The sequence below is a fragment of the Physeter macrocephalus genome, chromosome 8, assembly GCF_002837175.3.
Source record: "Physeter macrocephalus isolate SW-GA chromosome 8, ASM283717v5, whole genome shotgun sequence".
Taxonomy (NCBI): Eukaryota; Metazoa; Chordata; class Mammalia; order Artiodactyla; family Physeteridae; genus Physeter; species Physeter macrocephalus.
The window spans coordinates 7,762,160-7,780,012 of record NC_041221.1 but is presented as its reverse complement, the minus strand read 5'-3'; the positions used below and the strand labels follow the sequence as shown (position 1 = coordinate 7,780,012).

Below are 17,853 nucleotides of genomic sequence, written 5' to 3'. Positions count from 1 at the left end.
TTATTGCTTGTTTGTAGAATCTAAAGTATAAAACAAATGAATGAATATAACAAACCAGACTCACAGATAAGAGAGAACAAATTAGTGGCTACCAGTGTGGAGAGGGAAGGGGGGAAGGGCATGATAGGGGTAGGGGGTTAAGAGACACAAACTACTATGTATAAAACAAATAAGAGGCAAGCATATATTGTACAGCACAGGGAAATATAGGCATTATTTTGTAATAACTTTAAATGGTGTATAATCTAATAAAAATATCAAGTCACTATGTTGTACACCTGAAACTAATATTGTAAATCAGCTATATTTCAATTAAAAAAAAAAGACCTTAGTTTAAAAAACAAACGTACCATGATTTCCTCACATCTCTAATTCCATTTTCCCACTAATTCAATTGGGCCTTGCCATGAATCAGTATTACTCCAAGAACCAGTGACATGTAACTGATGGTCTATCTTAACTATGGAATTCAAGATCAGTAGACTCAACCAAGATACTCTGGGTGACTTTACAGTTCTAGTATGCCAACGCTCCACGTGTTATTTTTATATTTCCTGAGTAGTAAGATGAAGATGATGATGATAGCAGTAGTAGTAATAATAGTGACAGGCAACACTTAGAGAGCTCTTACTATGCACCAGGCAACGTTAAGTACAGTTGACCCTCTGTATCCTCAGATGTGGAACTCTCGGATACAGAGGGCTAACCATATTACACCATTGTATACAAGGGACTCGATAATCTGTGGATTTGGGTATTTCTTAATGGGTCCTGGAACCAATCCCCTGCAGATACTGAGGGATAACTGTACTTTACAAGTATTAATCTAACCCGGCAAATGGGAGCTATTGTTACCCAAATTTTCGAGATAAGAAACTACAGCACAGAGATGTTAAATAACTTGACCAAGATCGGAACTAGTATAGAACTAAGCCTGGATCTGAACCCAGTCAGTCTGACTCCAGGCCTCACACTCTGAACCACTATTGCCACACAACCTCTCTCACTATAAACAAGAATTTAGGGACTTGCCTGGTGGCACAGTGGTTAAGAATCCGCCTCCCAATGCTGGGGATGCAGGTTCGATCCCTGGTCTGGGAAGATCCCACATGCCGTGGAGCAACTAAGCCTGTGTGCCACGACTACTGAGCCTGCGCTCTACAGACTGCAAGCCACAGCTACTGAAGCCTGCGCGCCTAGAGCCCACGCTCCGCAGCAAGAGAAGCCACCGCAATGAGAAGCCTGCGTGCCTCAATGAAGAGTAGCCTCCACTCGCCGCAACTAGAGAAAGCCCAAGTGCAGCAACGAAGACCCAACGCAGCCAAAAAAAAAAATGCCATGAATTCAGAACACAATGATAAAAAAATTTAAACAATAATAATAATAATAATTTAACTTGGAGCTTAGTCTCCAGAAAATAGTTTTGGGGTTTTTTTTGTATTTATTTATTTTAACATCTTTATTGGAGTATAATTGCTTTACAATGGTGTGTTAGTTTCTGCTTTATAACAAAGTGAATCAGCTATACATATACATATATACCCACACCTCCTCCCTCTTGAGTCTCCCTCCCACCCTCCCTATCCCACCCCTCTAGGTGGTCACAAAGCACCGAGCTGATCTCCCTGTGCTATGCGGCTGCTTCCCACTAGCTATCTATTTTCCATTTGGTAGTGTATATACGTCCATGCCACTCTCTCACTTTGTCCCAGCTTACCCTTGCCCCTCCCCGTCCTCAAGTCCATTCTCTACGTCTGCATCTTTATTCCTGTCCTGCCCCTAGGTTCTTCAGAACCATTATTATTATTATTTTTTAGATTCCATATATATATGTGTTAGCATACGGTATTTGTTTTTCTCTTTCTGACTTACTTCACTCTGTAGGACAGACTGTCCATCCACCTCACTACAAATAAATCAATTTCATTTCTTTTTATGGCTGAGTAATATTCCATTGTATATATGTGACACATCTTCTTTATCCATTCATCTGTCGATGGGCACATAGGTTGCTTCCATGTCCTGCCTACTGTAAATAGAGCTGCAATGAACATTGTGGTACATGACTCTTTTTGAATGATGGTTTTCTTAGGGTATATGCCCAGTAGTGGGATTGCTGGGTCGTATGGTAGTTCTATTTGTAGTTTTTTAAGGAACCTCCATACTGTTCTCCATAGTGGCTGTATCAATTTACATTCCCACCAACAGTGCAAGAGGGTTCCCTCAGAAAATAGTTTTAGTTAAGCAAGCAAACTGAATTATGATATATGAAAATTCAGATTCACAGCCCTTTTCTTAGACTGCAACTTGTAGAGCTTCAAAAACACTGCAAAAAAAACACTGTTACTTTAATATGTCATAAAGAAATTTGAAACAGGCAACGAGAAAGAATCCTTTTGTTTAGCCAACAATGCAGTAGCTCAGCTAATTGAGGCTACACAAGCACAATTCTCCGAATGATACCGCATGCTATTAAAGAGGGTTTCAGATAGGATTACCTTGTTTTCTTCTAGGTGCCTTTTCAACTTTTCTTCCAAATCCTTGGTTTCTTCTGAGCCCTTGATATTTCTCTGCTCATAATTTTCACATGCTTCCTTAAGCTGCTCTTGTAAAACTTGGTACTCCTTTTCAATCTGTGAAATACTCCCCTAAAAGTATAATACGAAATTATCTATTAAAAGTAGTTTTAAAAGCCTATTTCTGATCTTGTTCTGAACTGTCTCTTAAAATAAACAAAGGAGAATATATGGCAGATGAAAATTTACAAGGGAAATTGTCACAAGAATTAAAAACCCGTTACACTGTTTATCAAAGCCAGCTCTTTATTTATTTATTTATTTATTTGGCTGCATTGGGTCTTAGTTGTGACACGTGGGATCTTTGTTGCGGCATGTGGTATCTTTTTTTGTTGCAGTGCACGGGCTCAAGTAGTTGCAGCGTGTGGGCCTAGCTGCCCCGCGGCATGTGGGACGCCAGTTCCCCAACCAGGGATCAAATCTGTGTCCCCCACAACGGAAGACAGACTACCAACCACTGGACCATCAGAGAAGTGCCAAGCCAGCTCTTTTTTTTAAAAAAAAATTATTCATTTTACTGAAACTCATAAGGAAACTTCTCAATATGTACCATAATTAGCTCTGAGTATTTGTTTTAGAAGAGTCCAATATTAAATTAACAGTTTGATGTGAATGTCATCCTCCACAATTAACATCAAGAACTACTTACCAGCTTTAAGAACTGCAAATATTATGCACATTTTAGATATGAACACGACATATTAATTTTGGCCCTACTTTTATAGTGTTTCAAATGGATAGTTGCTGATATTTTTAAAAGACGAGTTAAAATATTAGCAATAAATTATTTACAGTTATGTAACTGTCTCCCAGACAGCTTTAAAAAAAGCAAACAGGGCTTCCCTGGTGGCGCAGTGGTTGAGAGTCCACCTGCCGATGCAGGGGACATGGGTTTGTGCCCCGGTCCGGGAGGATCCCGCATGCCGCGGAGTGGCTGGGCCCGTGAGCCATGGCCGCTGAGCCTGCGCGTCCGGGGCCTGTGCTCCGCGACGGGAGAGGCCACAACAGTGAGAGGCCCGCGTACCGCAAAGAAAAAAAAAAAATGCAAACAGAAGTCATACTGCAATGTGAAATGTTGGCAAACAAAAAGCAGCATTTATGTTTTTTTTTAAAGCCTTTCATACTGCTAAGACTGGCAGCAATCACACATTTGTGTCTGAAAGAAGCACCTGTTTGACGCTGGTAACTCCTCCCAGCTGCAGGTAACTGCTCTACCAAGATACAAGGGGCCTTGGCAGCCAGGCTTTGGAAATCTAACCCAGTGGCACAAACTTGGTCCATCTTCCCCATCTCCTGCACCTCTCCCAGCATCTTAGCATCTTCCAAGTGTAAAAAGGCAGGGAATCAAGGTTTTGAAATTCTGTAAATTATCAGAACCGTGAACTGTGGCCAAGGTGACCATATGTGCCAATTTGCTGTGGAGAGTCTCAGCTTTTGTCATCCAGACTGAAAGTTCAGCTCTACGAATACAGCCCATATTTAAATAATCAACTAAATGGTGAACTTTACTACGACCCACAAGCAAGCCTTTACGGTTTCAGATCTTAGGTATTTCTGTTTTCAGTCTCAATTCAGCAAAAGGATCACAATGCAACTCAGTATTATGAATTAATTCATATGCCCCAAATTGCTAACAGAGACAGGCAGCAAGTTATATGCCATCCCTATGTTATTATACTTAAATTTCACCACAACTGTGTAAGAGATATGTTATTTTCAATTTTTACAGATCAGGAAACCAAGGTTTAGAGAAGACAGGCAACTTCTCAAAGTCCCAGAAGAAAGCAGCCGTGCTGGGGATAATTTTAAGTCTCACTGGTTGAGAAACCAGCAATCAACTATGCTAATGTCAAGGTCTTGAAACTAAGAGCTAATTTAAGACAGTATTCGTGAATTATCCCAACACTGATGAAAATATTTATATGAGGGTAAAAACACTGGCTCAAACAACACAGCGTACCTGGTTAAAGCTAAGTAGTGTAAGAACTCAATACCACTCATTCTACTTGGTATACACTCATATTCAGCCAACAATGTTCACCACAGCACTGTAAGCATGAAAAGCTAACATAATCTAAATGTTCAACAAAATAATCTAGTCAAATAAACTATGAATTCATATAATGGAATACCAAGCATGCATTAACAACATTGGTGAAAATTGGTATTTACTGACATGGAAAAAATTCCACAATATATTAAGACTGAAAATTTCAAATGTAACATATATGGTATGATCCCACCTTTTAAAAAGCATTGCTGGGCTTCCCTGGTGGCGCAGTGGTTGAGAATCCACCTGCCAATGCAGGGGACACGGATTCGTGCCCCGGTCCGGGAAGATCCCACATGCCGCAGAGCGGCTGGGCCCGTGAGCCATGGCCACTGAGCCTGTGCGTCCGGAGCCTGTGCTCCACAACGGGAAAGGCCACGCAGTGAGAGGCCCGCGTACCACAAAAAAAAAAAAAAAAAAAAAAAAAAAAAGCATTGATTAAATAAATAAATAAATAAAATAAAAAGCATGTTAACTTAAATGCCAATGTTAAAATAAAACCTGGAAGGCTGCACAACAAATTCTAACATGGGTGATGGGAATGTAGATAATTTTCAATTTCTCTTTCATAATTTTCAATATTGTTCATTAAAAAAATTTAAGGGCTCTATATTATATTTTATAATTGGCTAAAACTGTAAAGCTATTTGTAAAAATAGTAGCAGGCAACACAAAGTTCTAACCTTACTTATTCCTAATTAATTACACATCTGATATTATAAATCACTCCTAATCAGTGATCATAGAATTGCTTCATTTTTTTTTTTTTTTTTTTTTTGTGGTATGCGGGCCTTCCTCTGCTGCGGTCTCTCCCGTTGCGGAGCACAGGCTCCGGACGCGCAGGCTCAGCGGCCATGGCTCACGGGCCCAGCCGCTCCGCGGCATGTGGGATCCTCCCATACCGGGGCGCGAACCCGGTTCCCCCGCATCGGCAGGCGGACGCGCAACCACTGCGCCACCAGGGAAGCCCCGAATTGCTTCATTTTTAAATGACAGAGTAATATCCATTATATGGATGTACCATAATTCACTTAACTAGTGAATATCGATGGATATTCACGTTGTATTCAATTTTTTGTTGACATAAATACAGATAAAACAAATATACGAATATCCTTTTCACTGGTCTCTGTATACATATATGAACGCAGATAAATTCCAAATTGCCTTCCCCCAAAATTTACATTTTTACATTCTTTCAATAATGTATAAATGATTGTTTTTCTTACTTCCACTGGGGTTGGGCACCATTTTGTATGTTTAAAAATTATCATTTCTTTTATTGCAGATTGTCTATTCCCATCCATTCCCTTTTTTTTTTTTTTTTTTTTTTTTTTTGCGGTATGTGGGTCTCCCACTGCTGCGGCCTCTCCCATTGCAGAGCACAGGCTCCGGACGCGCAGGCCCAGCGGCCATGGCCCACGAGCCTGTGCGTCCGGAGCCCGTGCTCCGCAACGGGAGAGGTCACAACAGTGAGAGGCCCACGTACCGCAAAAAAAAACACAACACAATAATTTTTTGTTATGTTCTAAAGCTTATTCTATAATGTTTTGTATGGAATAACTGGCTTCAAAATAGTTCTAAGTTCGTCATTCCCATCTAGTTAAAAAGTAAGGAAAATTAAACCTTTAAACAGTTTAATGTGATTGTGACTCACCTGTTGTGCCTCAAAAGGATCATACGGCTCAGTATTGACTTCTTGATGCATTATATTCCAAGACACCTTTGGGGCAAAACAAACATATTCAGTCTATCTCAACTGCTCTAGTAAAATAAATCCATCATGTAATAACATTTTGAAACATGCCCATAACTTTTTCAAGGTTTTTTTGGCCAGTTTAGATAATATTCTATGCTTTCTACAAATATTTGTAACAGGAAAAAGTGATCATTTATAATTAGTAAAAGTGAAAATGATTTTGGTTCATTACTGTTAACCTAATTCTTCAAAGCTTTCTAGAAAGCAAAAAACTTAATGAGTAGGAGAATAACCAATAAGGGTTTAATGAATTCATGCCTTATGAAGTTAACTATAGAGAAACCTTAGCTTATTCTCCTGCTTGTTAGGAAGGAACTTTTATTCACAGCTCTCATTTCTCTCCATCTGGTTGTGTCTTTTAACTCCCTCACTCCTCCCCCGGTTTGGTAGGAGAATTGGGCATGTGCAGCCCAGACTCTTCCTTTTTTCTTTTTCTTGGGAGCTGCCCATGCAGAAAGCACATTTTCCCCTTCCTTCTCCATGCACTATGTCTTAGGGGCAGGCACCCAAGTTAGGAGGCCTTCTAGTCCAGCACTGCTGTAACTAGGTGGGGAAGCTGGTATGTCATGGGCTTCACCCTTAGGTCATGCACTCTCTACAGAAACAGCCACATCTTCCTGCCATACTTTTATTAATTATCAAGGTGATGTGTTGGCTCCATCTGTTGGTTCCACTATCTTATTTCTCAACTGGTGCAAAACTTGGATAGGAAGAAGGATGTTATTTACTAAACCCCAAAATTCCTTCTGGCATTACCTGTCACGCCCTACAAAAGGGTTCATAAAGTCCATCATTTTAAAGAATTTTAGTAAATATAATGGCAATGGGCTTTCCCTGGTGGCGCAGTGGTTGCGCGTCCGCCTGCCAATGCAGGGGAACCGGGTTCGCGACCCGGTCTGGGAGGATCCCACATGCCGCGGAGCGGCTGGGCCCGTGAGCCATGGCCGCTGAGCCTGCGCGTCCGGAGCCTGTGCTCTGCAACGGGAGAGACCACAACAGAGGGAGGCCCGCATACCACAAAAAAAAAAAAAAAATAATAATGGCAATGAAAAATGAAGAGGAAAATTTAACTTTAGTATTAAGGAGACTTTCTATTTTCAGTCTTACCTGTACGGCAACCATTTGTGTATGTGGAATATCTGTTACTTCATCGGTGCTTTCTGGATTTACTTCCTGCTTGGCAGAATTTCCACAGTGGTCATCATTTCCGTTAGACTCACTTTGGGCTGTATCAGCACCATCCGTGATGCACTGTGACTTTACTGATATTTCCAAAGATTCCTGAAGGATCTGTGTTTCAGAGGCAATCTGGTTACCAGGGACATTCTCAGCATTGAAATGATGGCCCTCAAAATGCACTTCTGTTATGTCACTGGCTACAAAAGACTGCACCACTGGTATTGATCTTTGCAGCTGATATTCAGAAGAAACGCTGGCCAGAGGTGCGTAAATGCTATACTGGGGCAAAGTCGGTAACACATTTATAAACGCTGGTGGTGTCTGGGTAATGTCAAATCCCCGAAAGGGAAGATACGTACAGTATCCTGTGACCAACTGGGGTTGAGTCCAATAGGTTGGTTTCACATCCTCAGTAACTGGTTTGGGAGAATTAGAGGAGACATGCTTGTGACTTGTCTCCTCGGAGACTGGTTTGGGAGAATCAGAAGACACCCCTTTGGGCTTCTCATCCTCAGAAACTGATTTGGAAGAATTATCAGAAATTAGTTTCGGCTTCACAGCTTCACAAGGTGACTGGGGAGAATTAGCAGATGTAAGGTGGGGCTTCACATCCTCAGAAGCTGGTGCTGAAGATAAGTCAGACACTGGTTTGGATTTCACATCTGGTTTAAATTCCCTAGCAGTTGGATTCAGCGGTAGTTTAACTCGTAAATACTCTCCTGTTTTCGAAATTTCGTCTACTTTCGTCTTAATGTTTTTCTTCTTTCTCTTTTTCTTAAGCCGTAACGCAACTTTCTTCAATGCAATACAGTTGTCAATCACAACAAAACGAGGACATCCCAGGAGAAAAGATTTCAAACCTCCTGCTTTTTCTAGTATCTGTCGAGTTTCTTCTGGGAAAAACTCATATTCTTCAGAGAACATCTTGTTACTCATGTCCAAGGGACCATGTTCCTCTAACAACTGAGAGAAATAACTTGGAAAAAATTTACATAAGTTATTATAAGGAAGTACTTGTACATGTTTATCTGAAAAAAATATTTCCCAAAATTCCTCCCAAAGCAAAATACTACTTCACTTCTAACTCATCTTGACACCTCCCCAACAAATATATTATACTCATATTAAATCTGAGAAAGGCTAACTGTAATCAATGATACTATAAATAAAATTTTGTTTACCCCTCAGAAAATAATCCTTTAAAAACTCTTGGGGAAAAAAACAAAAGGAGATTATAAAGTTATTTTTATAAGTTTCAGTTAAATAATTATTCAATATATTTTAAAAAACAATGAAAAGCAAAGAAATTTATTCAAGAAAAATAACAAGGCCATCAATAACAAGAACATCAAATGAAAAACGGGAATCAAAATTCAAAAAAATCCTACTGGAATTTACATATAGTAAATCTATTAACATTTCTCTGTTTAGAAATATACAATGATTCAGAATTATTGAAATCAATCAGGTCTGATCAATAAACCACCATAGTGCAGGATCAGATCCACAGTAATGGGGCCAATCCCTTAATCTGCCTGCATCTGTGGACTGGGTTTGTTCACTCCAGTTCTGGGGCCATGCTCTTTTGCCATTCTTGTGCCAGGTGAGGCTTCCTCTCCCATTTGAATTTGGTATTCAGTCTGTAACAGTGGCACAACTAGCAAGAAAGACACATACCATGTACACTAAGAAGGCTTTTTCAAGAGCAAAAAAAACCTCCAAAGGAATATTCTTAGTAAATTAAAGCTAACCAGGAAGATAACTTATTCAGGAGGAAGGTAAAAACAATACCTCTTTGAAGCAAAAGAAAACCACTTTATGTGCAGATGCTGCTGCACATAAATGCATAGGACAATTACAAGTGATTAACCCCTATTCAAAGCAACTGCTATACCGAAACATAAAGACCAAAAGCCACTTCTCTTTGTCTGCACTGCTGATGTAAATACTTAAAAGCCGTCAGTCTCTTTTAAAGTGTTTTTTGATAAACATCTTCCCCTCAGAATAAGCTCTGCAATAGAAACTCCCCTACATACATGTTGTTTTGCAAGGTAACAGGTTAAATATGCATTTGCCTTAAGATTCTAATCAAACTTCATTTTTAATGAGAAATCTCTAAAAGCAGAAACCATTGAGGGAGGGTAAAAAGGTAAAAAGAAGCAAATCACTGTAGCCTCAGGAACAATAACCCTTGCTGAGGGTTCTGGCCGATTGGTATAAATAACACTGACCCCACAATCTGTCCCAAGAGAGACCATTCCAGTTGGTGTTTAGCTGCCACAAGCAACAGCAGATAATTCATCAGTGGTGTATGTGTATTTCCTTTTTGCTCTCCATGATGAATACTAAAGAGAATCATTAAAAAATAAAGCTTTTCGGGCTTCCCTGGTGGCGCAGTGGTTGCGCGTCCGCCTGCCGATGCAGGGGAACCGGGTTCGCGCCCCGGTCTGGGAGGATCCCACATGCCGCGGAGCGGCTGGGCCTGTGAGCCATGGCCGCGGAGCCTGTGCTCGGAGCCTGTGCTCCACGACGGGAGAGGCCACAACAGAGGGAGGCCCGCATACCACAAAAAAAAAAAAAAAAAAAAAAAAAAAAGCTTTTCTACCTGCATTAAAATACTTAAATCCAAAATGGGATCACTAAAGAACAGAGACCACAGGAAAGAAAACCATTACCAGTAATTTAGCAAAGAGCTTTTCAAGAGTTCACAACATGAATGATGATACAGATATGGTGATGATTACTGAGCAACTAATAAAAGTCAGATTCCTGAAGAATACTTAAGGATACAAAAAAATGCTCACCATGCAGTTTTAGGTGAAAAGGGCAAATGACAAAGTTGAGTGTATAGTTAAATAACAGCTTATAAAGTCCAAAACATATATTTCATACATATAAACATTTTAAAAGTCTGCGGACTTCCCTGGTCCAGTGGTTGAGACTCCACACTTCCACTGCAAGGGGCATGGGTTTGAGCCCTGGTCGGGGAACTAAGATCCCGCATGCTGCACCGCGCGGCCAAAAAAATAAAATAAAAAGTCTGAAAGGATGTGCACCTTTTTTTTTGAAGAAATAGAGCCTCCACGTTTTTTCCACTGGCTAAATAGCAATGAATTTTTCATACATTCAAACAGAACAAAATTTAATTCAACAAGGGTCCCTAGCCCAAAGAAAAATAGTATTATAACCACATTGTGAATAAAATTTTTATAGTGATTGTTATTTGAAATGCAACACAAAATGAACTTAAACTCTATTTATATGTTTTTCTAGGCTTGAAAAATAGTCTCTGTAGATAAACATGGGGCCCAAGATAGCACAAATATGATTTCTTCATAATCCAGACTCTAACAGGGACACTGTTCTTGCACTTCAGAACCTGAGGCAAAGACTGGCCATGCTGTGCTTGACGGAAGTGATAAAAATAATAATAAAGTTAATTTTACCACAGATAACAATAGTTGTTATATTATATACATGTACATGTTTTCATTTTTTAAGGAACCTCCATACTGTTTTCCAGTGACTATAACAATTTACCTTCCCACCAACAGTGAACAAGGGTTCCCTTTTCTCCACATCCTTGCCAACACTTGTTATTTCTAGTCTTTTTGATAAAAGCTATTCTAACAGGTATGAAATGGAGACAACAGCTTATTTTGTGTTTATTTTTAAACTGAAGTATTGCTGATTTATAATATTGTGTTAGTTTCAGGTTTTACAGCAAAGTGATTCAGTTATATATATACTTTTTCCGGTTGCTTTCCATTGTAGGTTATTACATTATTGTGTTTTTGTTTTTTTGTTTTCTTGGGTTTTTTTGTGGTACGCGGGCCTCTCACTGTTGTGGCCTCTCCCGTTGCGGAGCACAGGCTCCAGACGCACAGGCTCCGTGGCATGTGGGATCTTCCCGGACCGGGGCACGAACCCGTGTCCCCTGAATCGGCAGGCCGACTCTCAACCACTGTGCCACCAGGGAAGCCCCATTATTGTGTTTTTGATTTGCATTTCCCTAATGATTAATGATGCAGAACATCTTTTCATGCACCTGTTGGCCATCTGTATGTCTTCTTTGGGAAAATGGCTATTCAGGTCTTCTGCCCATTTTTTAATTGGACTGTTTGGTTTTTTTGCTATCGAGTTGTATCAGTTCTTCATACATTTTGGATATTAGCCCCTTATCAGATATATGATTTGCAAGCATTTTCCCATTTGCAAATATGTGTATGTATATTTTCATAATTCAATGATGATCATTAGTGTCTTAAATGGTCCTTAATGGACTGCCACAGTGCTAGTGCATGTCACTTTCAGAACAGGGGCAAGGGATAGGAATGGGAAAAATATTTCCAAAAGCATTCCCATCCTACTATTCTGGTGTGCCCCTTTGAAAAATCACTGTTTTCTACATGTTCATGATTCCTTTTTTTTTTTTTAAAGAAATAGATTAAAGATGAGGACCCAGTTCCCTCTTTCTTAGAAGAGGGCATGACAAGTAAGCAAGAACCACATTTTCTTTTTGGTAGGCAAAGACTGATAGGGAGAAAAAACCCGATTCTTATTGCACAAAGTCGTTTTTATTTGCAATACACTGTGATTCAACCAATGATCAATTCTGCGCTCCTGCTACTTGTAAGCTGTGTGATAGAACTACATTTTCTACTTTTTCTGAAATCTTCCCCAGTGCTTAACCTTAAGTGGTTAATAAATCTTAACTAATCAACACTGCTAAAGAGGTGTTAGGAAAAACTGAATGCAGAATGCCACCTACTGAAATTTATTTTGCTTCAACTATGTGTATCATAAAACGTTAGAACAAGGTGGAGGTCACTGAAATAAAAATCAGTCCAACCCCCTACTTTAAACTGAAATACTTACATCAAGAAAAAGTTAACAGCAGTTATCGTAGTATTCTTGACTTCTTGCCTAATATGTTTCTACTCTACACTCTTTTCATATACAATAGTTTTATTTTTCTTTCTCTTACCCATGGGCCACTAAAAAAATCATGCTTAAGCCAATCATTACATGTTCACTTTTGAAAATTCAAGGAAAGAATAATGTTTTGAGGTATGACTTCCTGTAACTTCTTGACTTTCTCCTATTATAAGATATAAATTCTATCGCAAAATACACAAACAAATCAGCCTATTGGTTTCTCATAAAGTTATTAAATTTCTTCCCACTTATAGTGGTAATAAATTCTTTAAGAAGCAAGCTCCTGAAAACTACAGTTTAGCTTCAGTTTTGGATGCTTGAAACAAAGTCCAGCATGTTTTAAGAAATACTAGTATAGTTTTATAGTTGATTCCAGGTTGTCATCCAGTTCTCTGAGAATACGATTTGCTCAGCACTTCAACCCTGAAGAAAAACCATGATAAGGGATCCAAGAGGATATAACAAGACTGAATAGGAACAATGCAACTGAGAAAAATAGAAGAAGTAACAATAACCAAATTATAGATGAGTGATGGGTTTTCCAGGAGTTCATTTTTTTTTTAATTAATTTTTATCGGAGTATAGTTGCTTTACAATGTTGTGTTAGTTTCTACTGTACAACAAAGTGAATCAGCTATACATATACATATATCCCCTCTTTTCTGAGACAGGAGTTTGCTTTTAAATTAATTTTCTGTTGCAGATCTTTGCCCCTCAACTTCTTTTCCTAAGGAAGGCATCATGCACAACTTATTAATGCCAAGCTAAAAAAAGAAAAAAAAGGCAAACATTTCCTAGATTTTCCTGAACTCTTTACTCCACTACTGTATCCACCCCACAAAGATTTGACTTTAGTGTTAATTTCTTTTTTCTTTTTTTTTGGCCATGCCATGTAGCATACAGGATCTTAGCTCGCCGACCAGGGATCAAACCCGTGCCCCCTGCAGTAGAAGCGCTGAATCATGGACCGCCAGGGAAGTCCCCTATTGTTAATTTCACATTCATATTTTCAATCCAAAAGTAATTCAAAGTTTCTTTAAAGGAAGTCTGTTTCTCTTTTCCTAGATAAATGTCAGGAAGTCAAGTTTTCAACACAATACAGAGATACAGAGCTCTATATGTGTTCTATACCATCACAGCTGGACAACTATCTCAGCAGAAGTAATAACCAGATAGTGGTATCCCTTCCCCAATAAAAGGGTAATACTTCACCAAGCTACATTAATTGTCACTGGACTTAGGAGATGCCAAACAACTGCATCATCAACATAAGGACAATGAGATCAAATAATTATACTATTCTTTGTCAAATGTATATACTTTGGACTTCATGATAAAAGATTATGGCTGGAAACTTTGTTTATCAGTCCTATCAGGACATACCAGGACAGTTTTGGAAATAAACAGAATCTACATTAGCAGCTCAAACTGACAAAACTAAATAATCATTAGGATTCTAAATGTAATAGTTAAAAATCCTCAATTAACTTTGTGTAATACATGACAAAATCCATAAAAACACTTTTCTTCCCAAGAGTTTGTGAGCCAATCAGTGATTCCTTTAATAAACATAAAGGGACACAAAGTAAACAACTTAAGATCTTTAACTGGCAGCCTCAGTATAGTACTTGTAGGAATGTTGAACTACTTACTCGTATAGAGTTGAACATTTTTGTTTTGGGTTAATGTCCCACAGCTTCTTATTACGGACAACATATTCATTACTATGCTGTTCATACAGAGCTTCAAATTCTTCTACATCGTGACGAAGATGGTCAGGCACTACAAATGGGCCCGCAGAATTTGAATTGTGTTTGCTGATAAAAAACAATGCAACTGAGAAAAATAGAAGAAGTAACAATAACCAAATTATAGATGAGTGATGGGTTTTCCAGGAGTTCATTTATTTTTTAATTAATTTTTATCGGAGTATAGTTGCTTTACAATGTTGTGTTAGTTTCTACTGTACAACAAAGTGAATCAGCTATACATATACATATATCCCCTCTTTTCTGAGACAGGAGTTTGCTTTTAAATTAATTTTCTGTTGCAGATCTTTGCCCCTCAACTTCTTTTCCTAAGGAAGGCATCATGCACAACTTATTAATGCCAAGCTAAAAAAAGAAAAAAAAGGCAAACATTTCCTAGATTTTCCTGAACTCTTTACTCCACTACTGTATCCACCCCACAAAGATTTGACTTTAGTGTTAATTTCTTTTTTCTTTTTTTTTGGCCATGCCATGTAGCATACAGGATCTTAGCTCGCCGACCAGGGATCAAACCCGTGCCCCCTGCAGTAGAAGCGCTGAATCATGGACCGCCAGGGAAGTCCCCTATTGTTAATTTCACATTCATATTTTCAATCCAAAAGTAATTCAAAGTTTCTTTAAAGGAAGTCTGTTTCTCTTTTCCTAGATAAATGTCAGGAAGTCAAGTTTTCAACACAATACAGAGATACAGAGCTCTATATGTGTTCTATACCATCACAGCTGGACAACTATCTCAGCAGAAGTAATAACCAGATAGTGGTATCCCTTCCCCAATAAAAGGGTAATACTTCACCAAGCTACATTAATTGTCACTGGACTTAGGAGATGCCAAACAACTGCATCATCAACATAAGGACAATGAGATCAAATAATTATACTATTCTTTGTCAAATGTATATACTTTGGACTTCATGATAAAAGATTATGGCTGGAAACTTTGTTTATCAGTCCTATCAGGACATACCAGGACAGTTTTGGAAATAAACAGAATCTACATTAGCAGCTCAAACTGACAAAACTAAATAATCATTAGGATTCTAAATGTAATAGTTAAAAATCCTCAATTAACTTTGTGTAATACATGACAAAATCCATAAAAACACTTTTCTTCCCAAGAGTTTGTGAGCCAATCAGTGATTCCTTTAATAAACATAAAGGGACACAAAGTAAACAACTTAAGATCTTTAACTGGCAGCCTCAGTATAGTACTTGTAGGAATGTTAAACTACTTACTCGTATAGAGTTGAACATTTTTGTTTTGGGTTAATGTCCCACAGCTTCTTATTACGGACAACATATTCATTACTATGCTGTTCATACAGAGCTTCAAATTCTTCTACATCGTGACGAAGATGGTCAGGCACTACAAATGGGCCCGCAGAATTTGAATTGTGTTTGCTGATAAAAAAAAAAACAACCACACACAATTATGTGAATAATTAACTTTCAGGTGGCCCAGAATAACATTTAAATTGAAATAAAGATAGTAACATACTACTCAACATCAGGATGCAAAAAAAACACTACCAGAGAATTTAATGCAGAACAGTTACCTTTCCACAATTACAGTCAAGAGATACCTGACTACTGAGTAAGGTACGAGATACGTGACTACTGAATAAGGTACAAGATACCTGACTACTAAGTAAGGTACAAGATACCTAAGTACTTTTAATTACTTACTCTTGCTACCAAGAGCAAATTTTTTTTAAATCCTGGTTTTAAAAAAAATCAATGTTGCATTAATTGTAACCCGTTAAAGAGAAAAATGAAAGAGTTTATTATAACTGCTATCAATTTAAGTTGATATTGAGACTGGTAAAAGGTACTTAAATAAAAAGATTTTTTAAAAAACAGTATAAGATTCTAGCACTCTAAAAAGACGTAATAGTTTGAGTGTGGGCTCTAGACCAGACTGCTGATTTAAATTCTGGCTCTGCTATGTACAAGCTTTGTGTCCTTGGACACTCAACTACACTGTGCCTGAGTTTCCTTATCTGTAAAATGAATATAATAATACTACTTATCTCCTACAAAGAAGAGTGGATTAAATGAGTTATATACATAAAAAGCTCTTAAAATAGTGCCTGGTACATAAGTGCTATCAAAATATAGGCTACTATTATCTTAACTTAAAACAATTCCTCCATTCAAAGAATCCATGGAAATGTGCAAAGCCACCTGTTATTACAACTCATTTAAGAAATGTGGGGGAAGAGAGAGATTGGTTCAAGATGGTGGAGTAGAAGGACGTGCGCTCACTCCCTCTTGCAAGAGCACCGGAATCACAACTAACTGCTGAACAATCATCGACAGGAAGACACTGGAACTCACCAAAAAAGATACGCCACATCCAAAGACAAAGGAGAAGCCACAAAGAGACAGAAGGAGGGGCGCAATCACAATATAATCAAATCCCATAACTGCTGGGCGGGTGACTCACAAACTGGAGAACACTTATACCACAGAAATCCACCCACTGGAGTGAAGGTTCTGAGCCCCACATCAGGCTTCCCAACCTGGGGGCCTGGCAATGGGAGGAGGAATTCCTAGAGAATCAGACTTTGAGGCTGGCAGGATTTGATTACAGGACTTCGACAGGACTGAGGAGAAACAGAAACTCCACTCTTGGAGGGCACACACAAAGTAGTGTGCAAATTGGGACCCAGGGGAAGGAGCAGTGAACCCACAGGAGACTGAACCAGACCTATCTGCTGGTGTTGGAGGGTCTCCTGCAGAGGTGGGAGGTGGCTGTGGCTCACCATGGGGACAAGGACACTGGTAGCAGAAGTTCTGGGGAGTACTCCTCGGCGTGAGCCCTCCCAGAGTCCGCCATTAGCCCCACCAAACAGCCTGGGTAGGCTCCAGTGTTGGGTTGCCTCAGGCCAAACAACCAACAGGATGGGAAGCCAGCCCCACCCATCACCAGACAAGCAGATTAAAGTTTTGCCCAGCTCTGCCCACCAGAGCAACAGCCAGCTCTACCCATCACCAGTCGCTCCCATCAGGAAGCTTGCACAAGCCTCTTAAATAGCCTCATCCACCAGAGGGCAGACAGCAGAAACAAGAACTACAACCCTGCAGCCTGTGGAACAAAAACCACATCCACAGAAAGATTGACATGATGAAAAGGCAGAGGGCTATGTGCCAGATGAAGGAACAAGATAAAATCCCAGAAAACAGCTAAATGAAGTGGAGACAGGCAACCTTCCAGGAAAAGAATTCAGAATAATGATGGTGAAGATGATCCAGGACCTCGGAAAAACAATGGAGGCAAAGATCGAGAAGATGCAAGAAACGTTTAACAAAGACTTAGAAGAATTAAAGAACAAACACCTAGAAGAATTAAAGAACAAAGAAACAGAGATGAACAATACAATAACTGAAATGAAAAATACACTAGAAGGAATCAACAGCAGAATAACTGAGGCAGAAGAATGGATAAGCAACCTGGAAGACAGAATGGTGGAATTAACTGCCACAGAACAGAATAAAGAAAAAAGAATGAAAAGAAATGAAGACAGCCTAAGAGACTTCTGGGACAACATTAAACGCAACAACATTCACATTATAGGGGTCCCA

General features: G+C 39.1%; 1 protein-coding gene across 1 annotated transcript in view; it reads right to left on the bottom strand.

The window, feature by feature from the left end:
- The window catches only part of TTC3 (tetratricopeptide repeat domain 3), a 144,031-nt gene that overhangs the window by 32,387 nt on the left and 93,791 nt on the right, over nt 1-17,853 (bottom strand). The window contains exons 32-35 of the mRNA XM_024120396.3: nt 15,505-15,669; nt 7,493-8,540; nt 6,284-6,349; nt 2,499-2,648 (exon numbers count right to left, since the gene is read on the bottom strand). Coding sequence (XP_023976164.1) covers nt 2,499-2,648; nt 6,284-6,349; nt 7,493-8,540; nt 15,505-15,669 — 1,429 coding nt within the window. The remainder of the gene's footprint in view (nt 1-2,498; nt 2,649-6,283; nt 6,350-7,492; nt 8,541-15,504; nt 15,670-17,853) is intronic.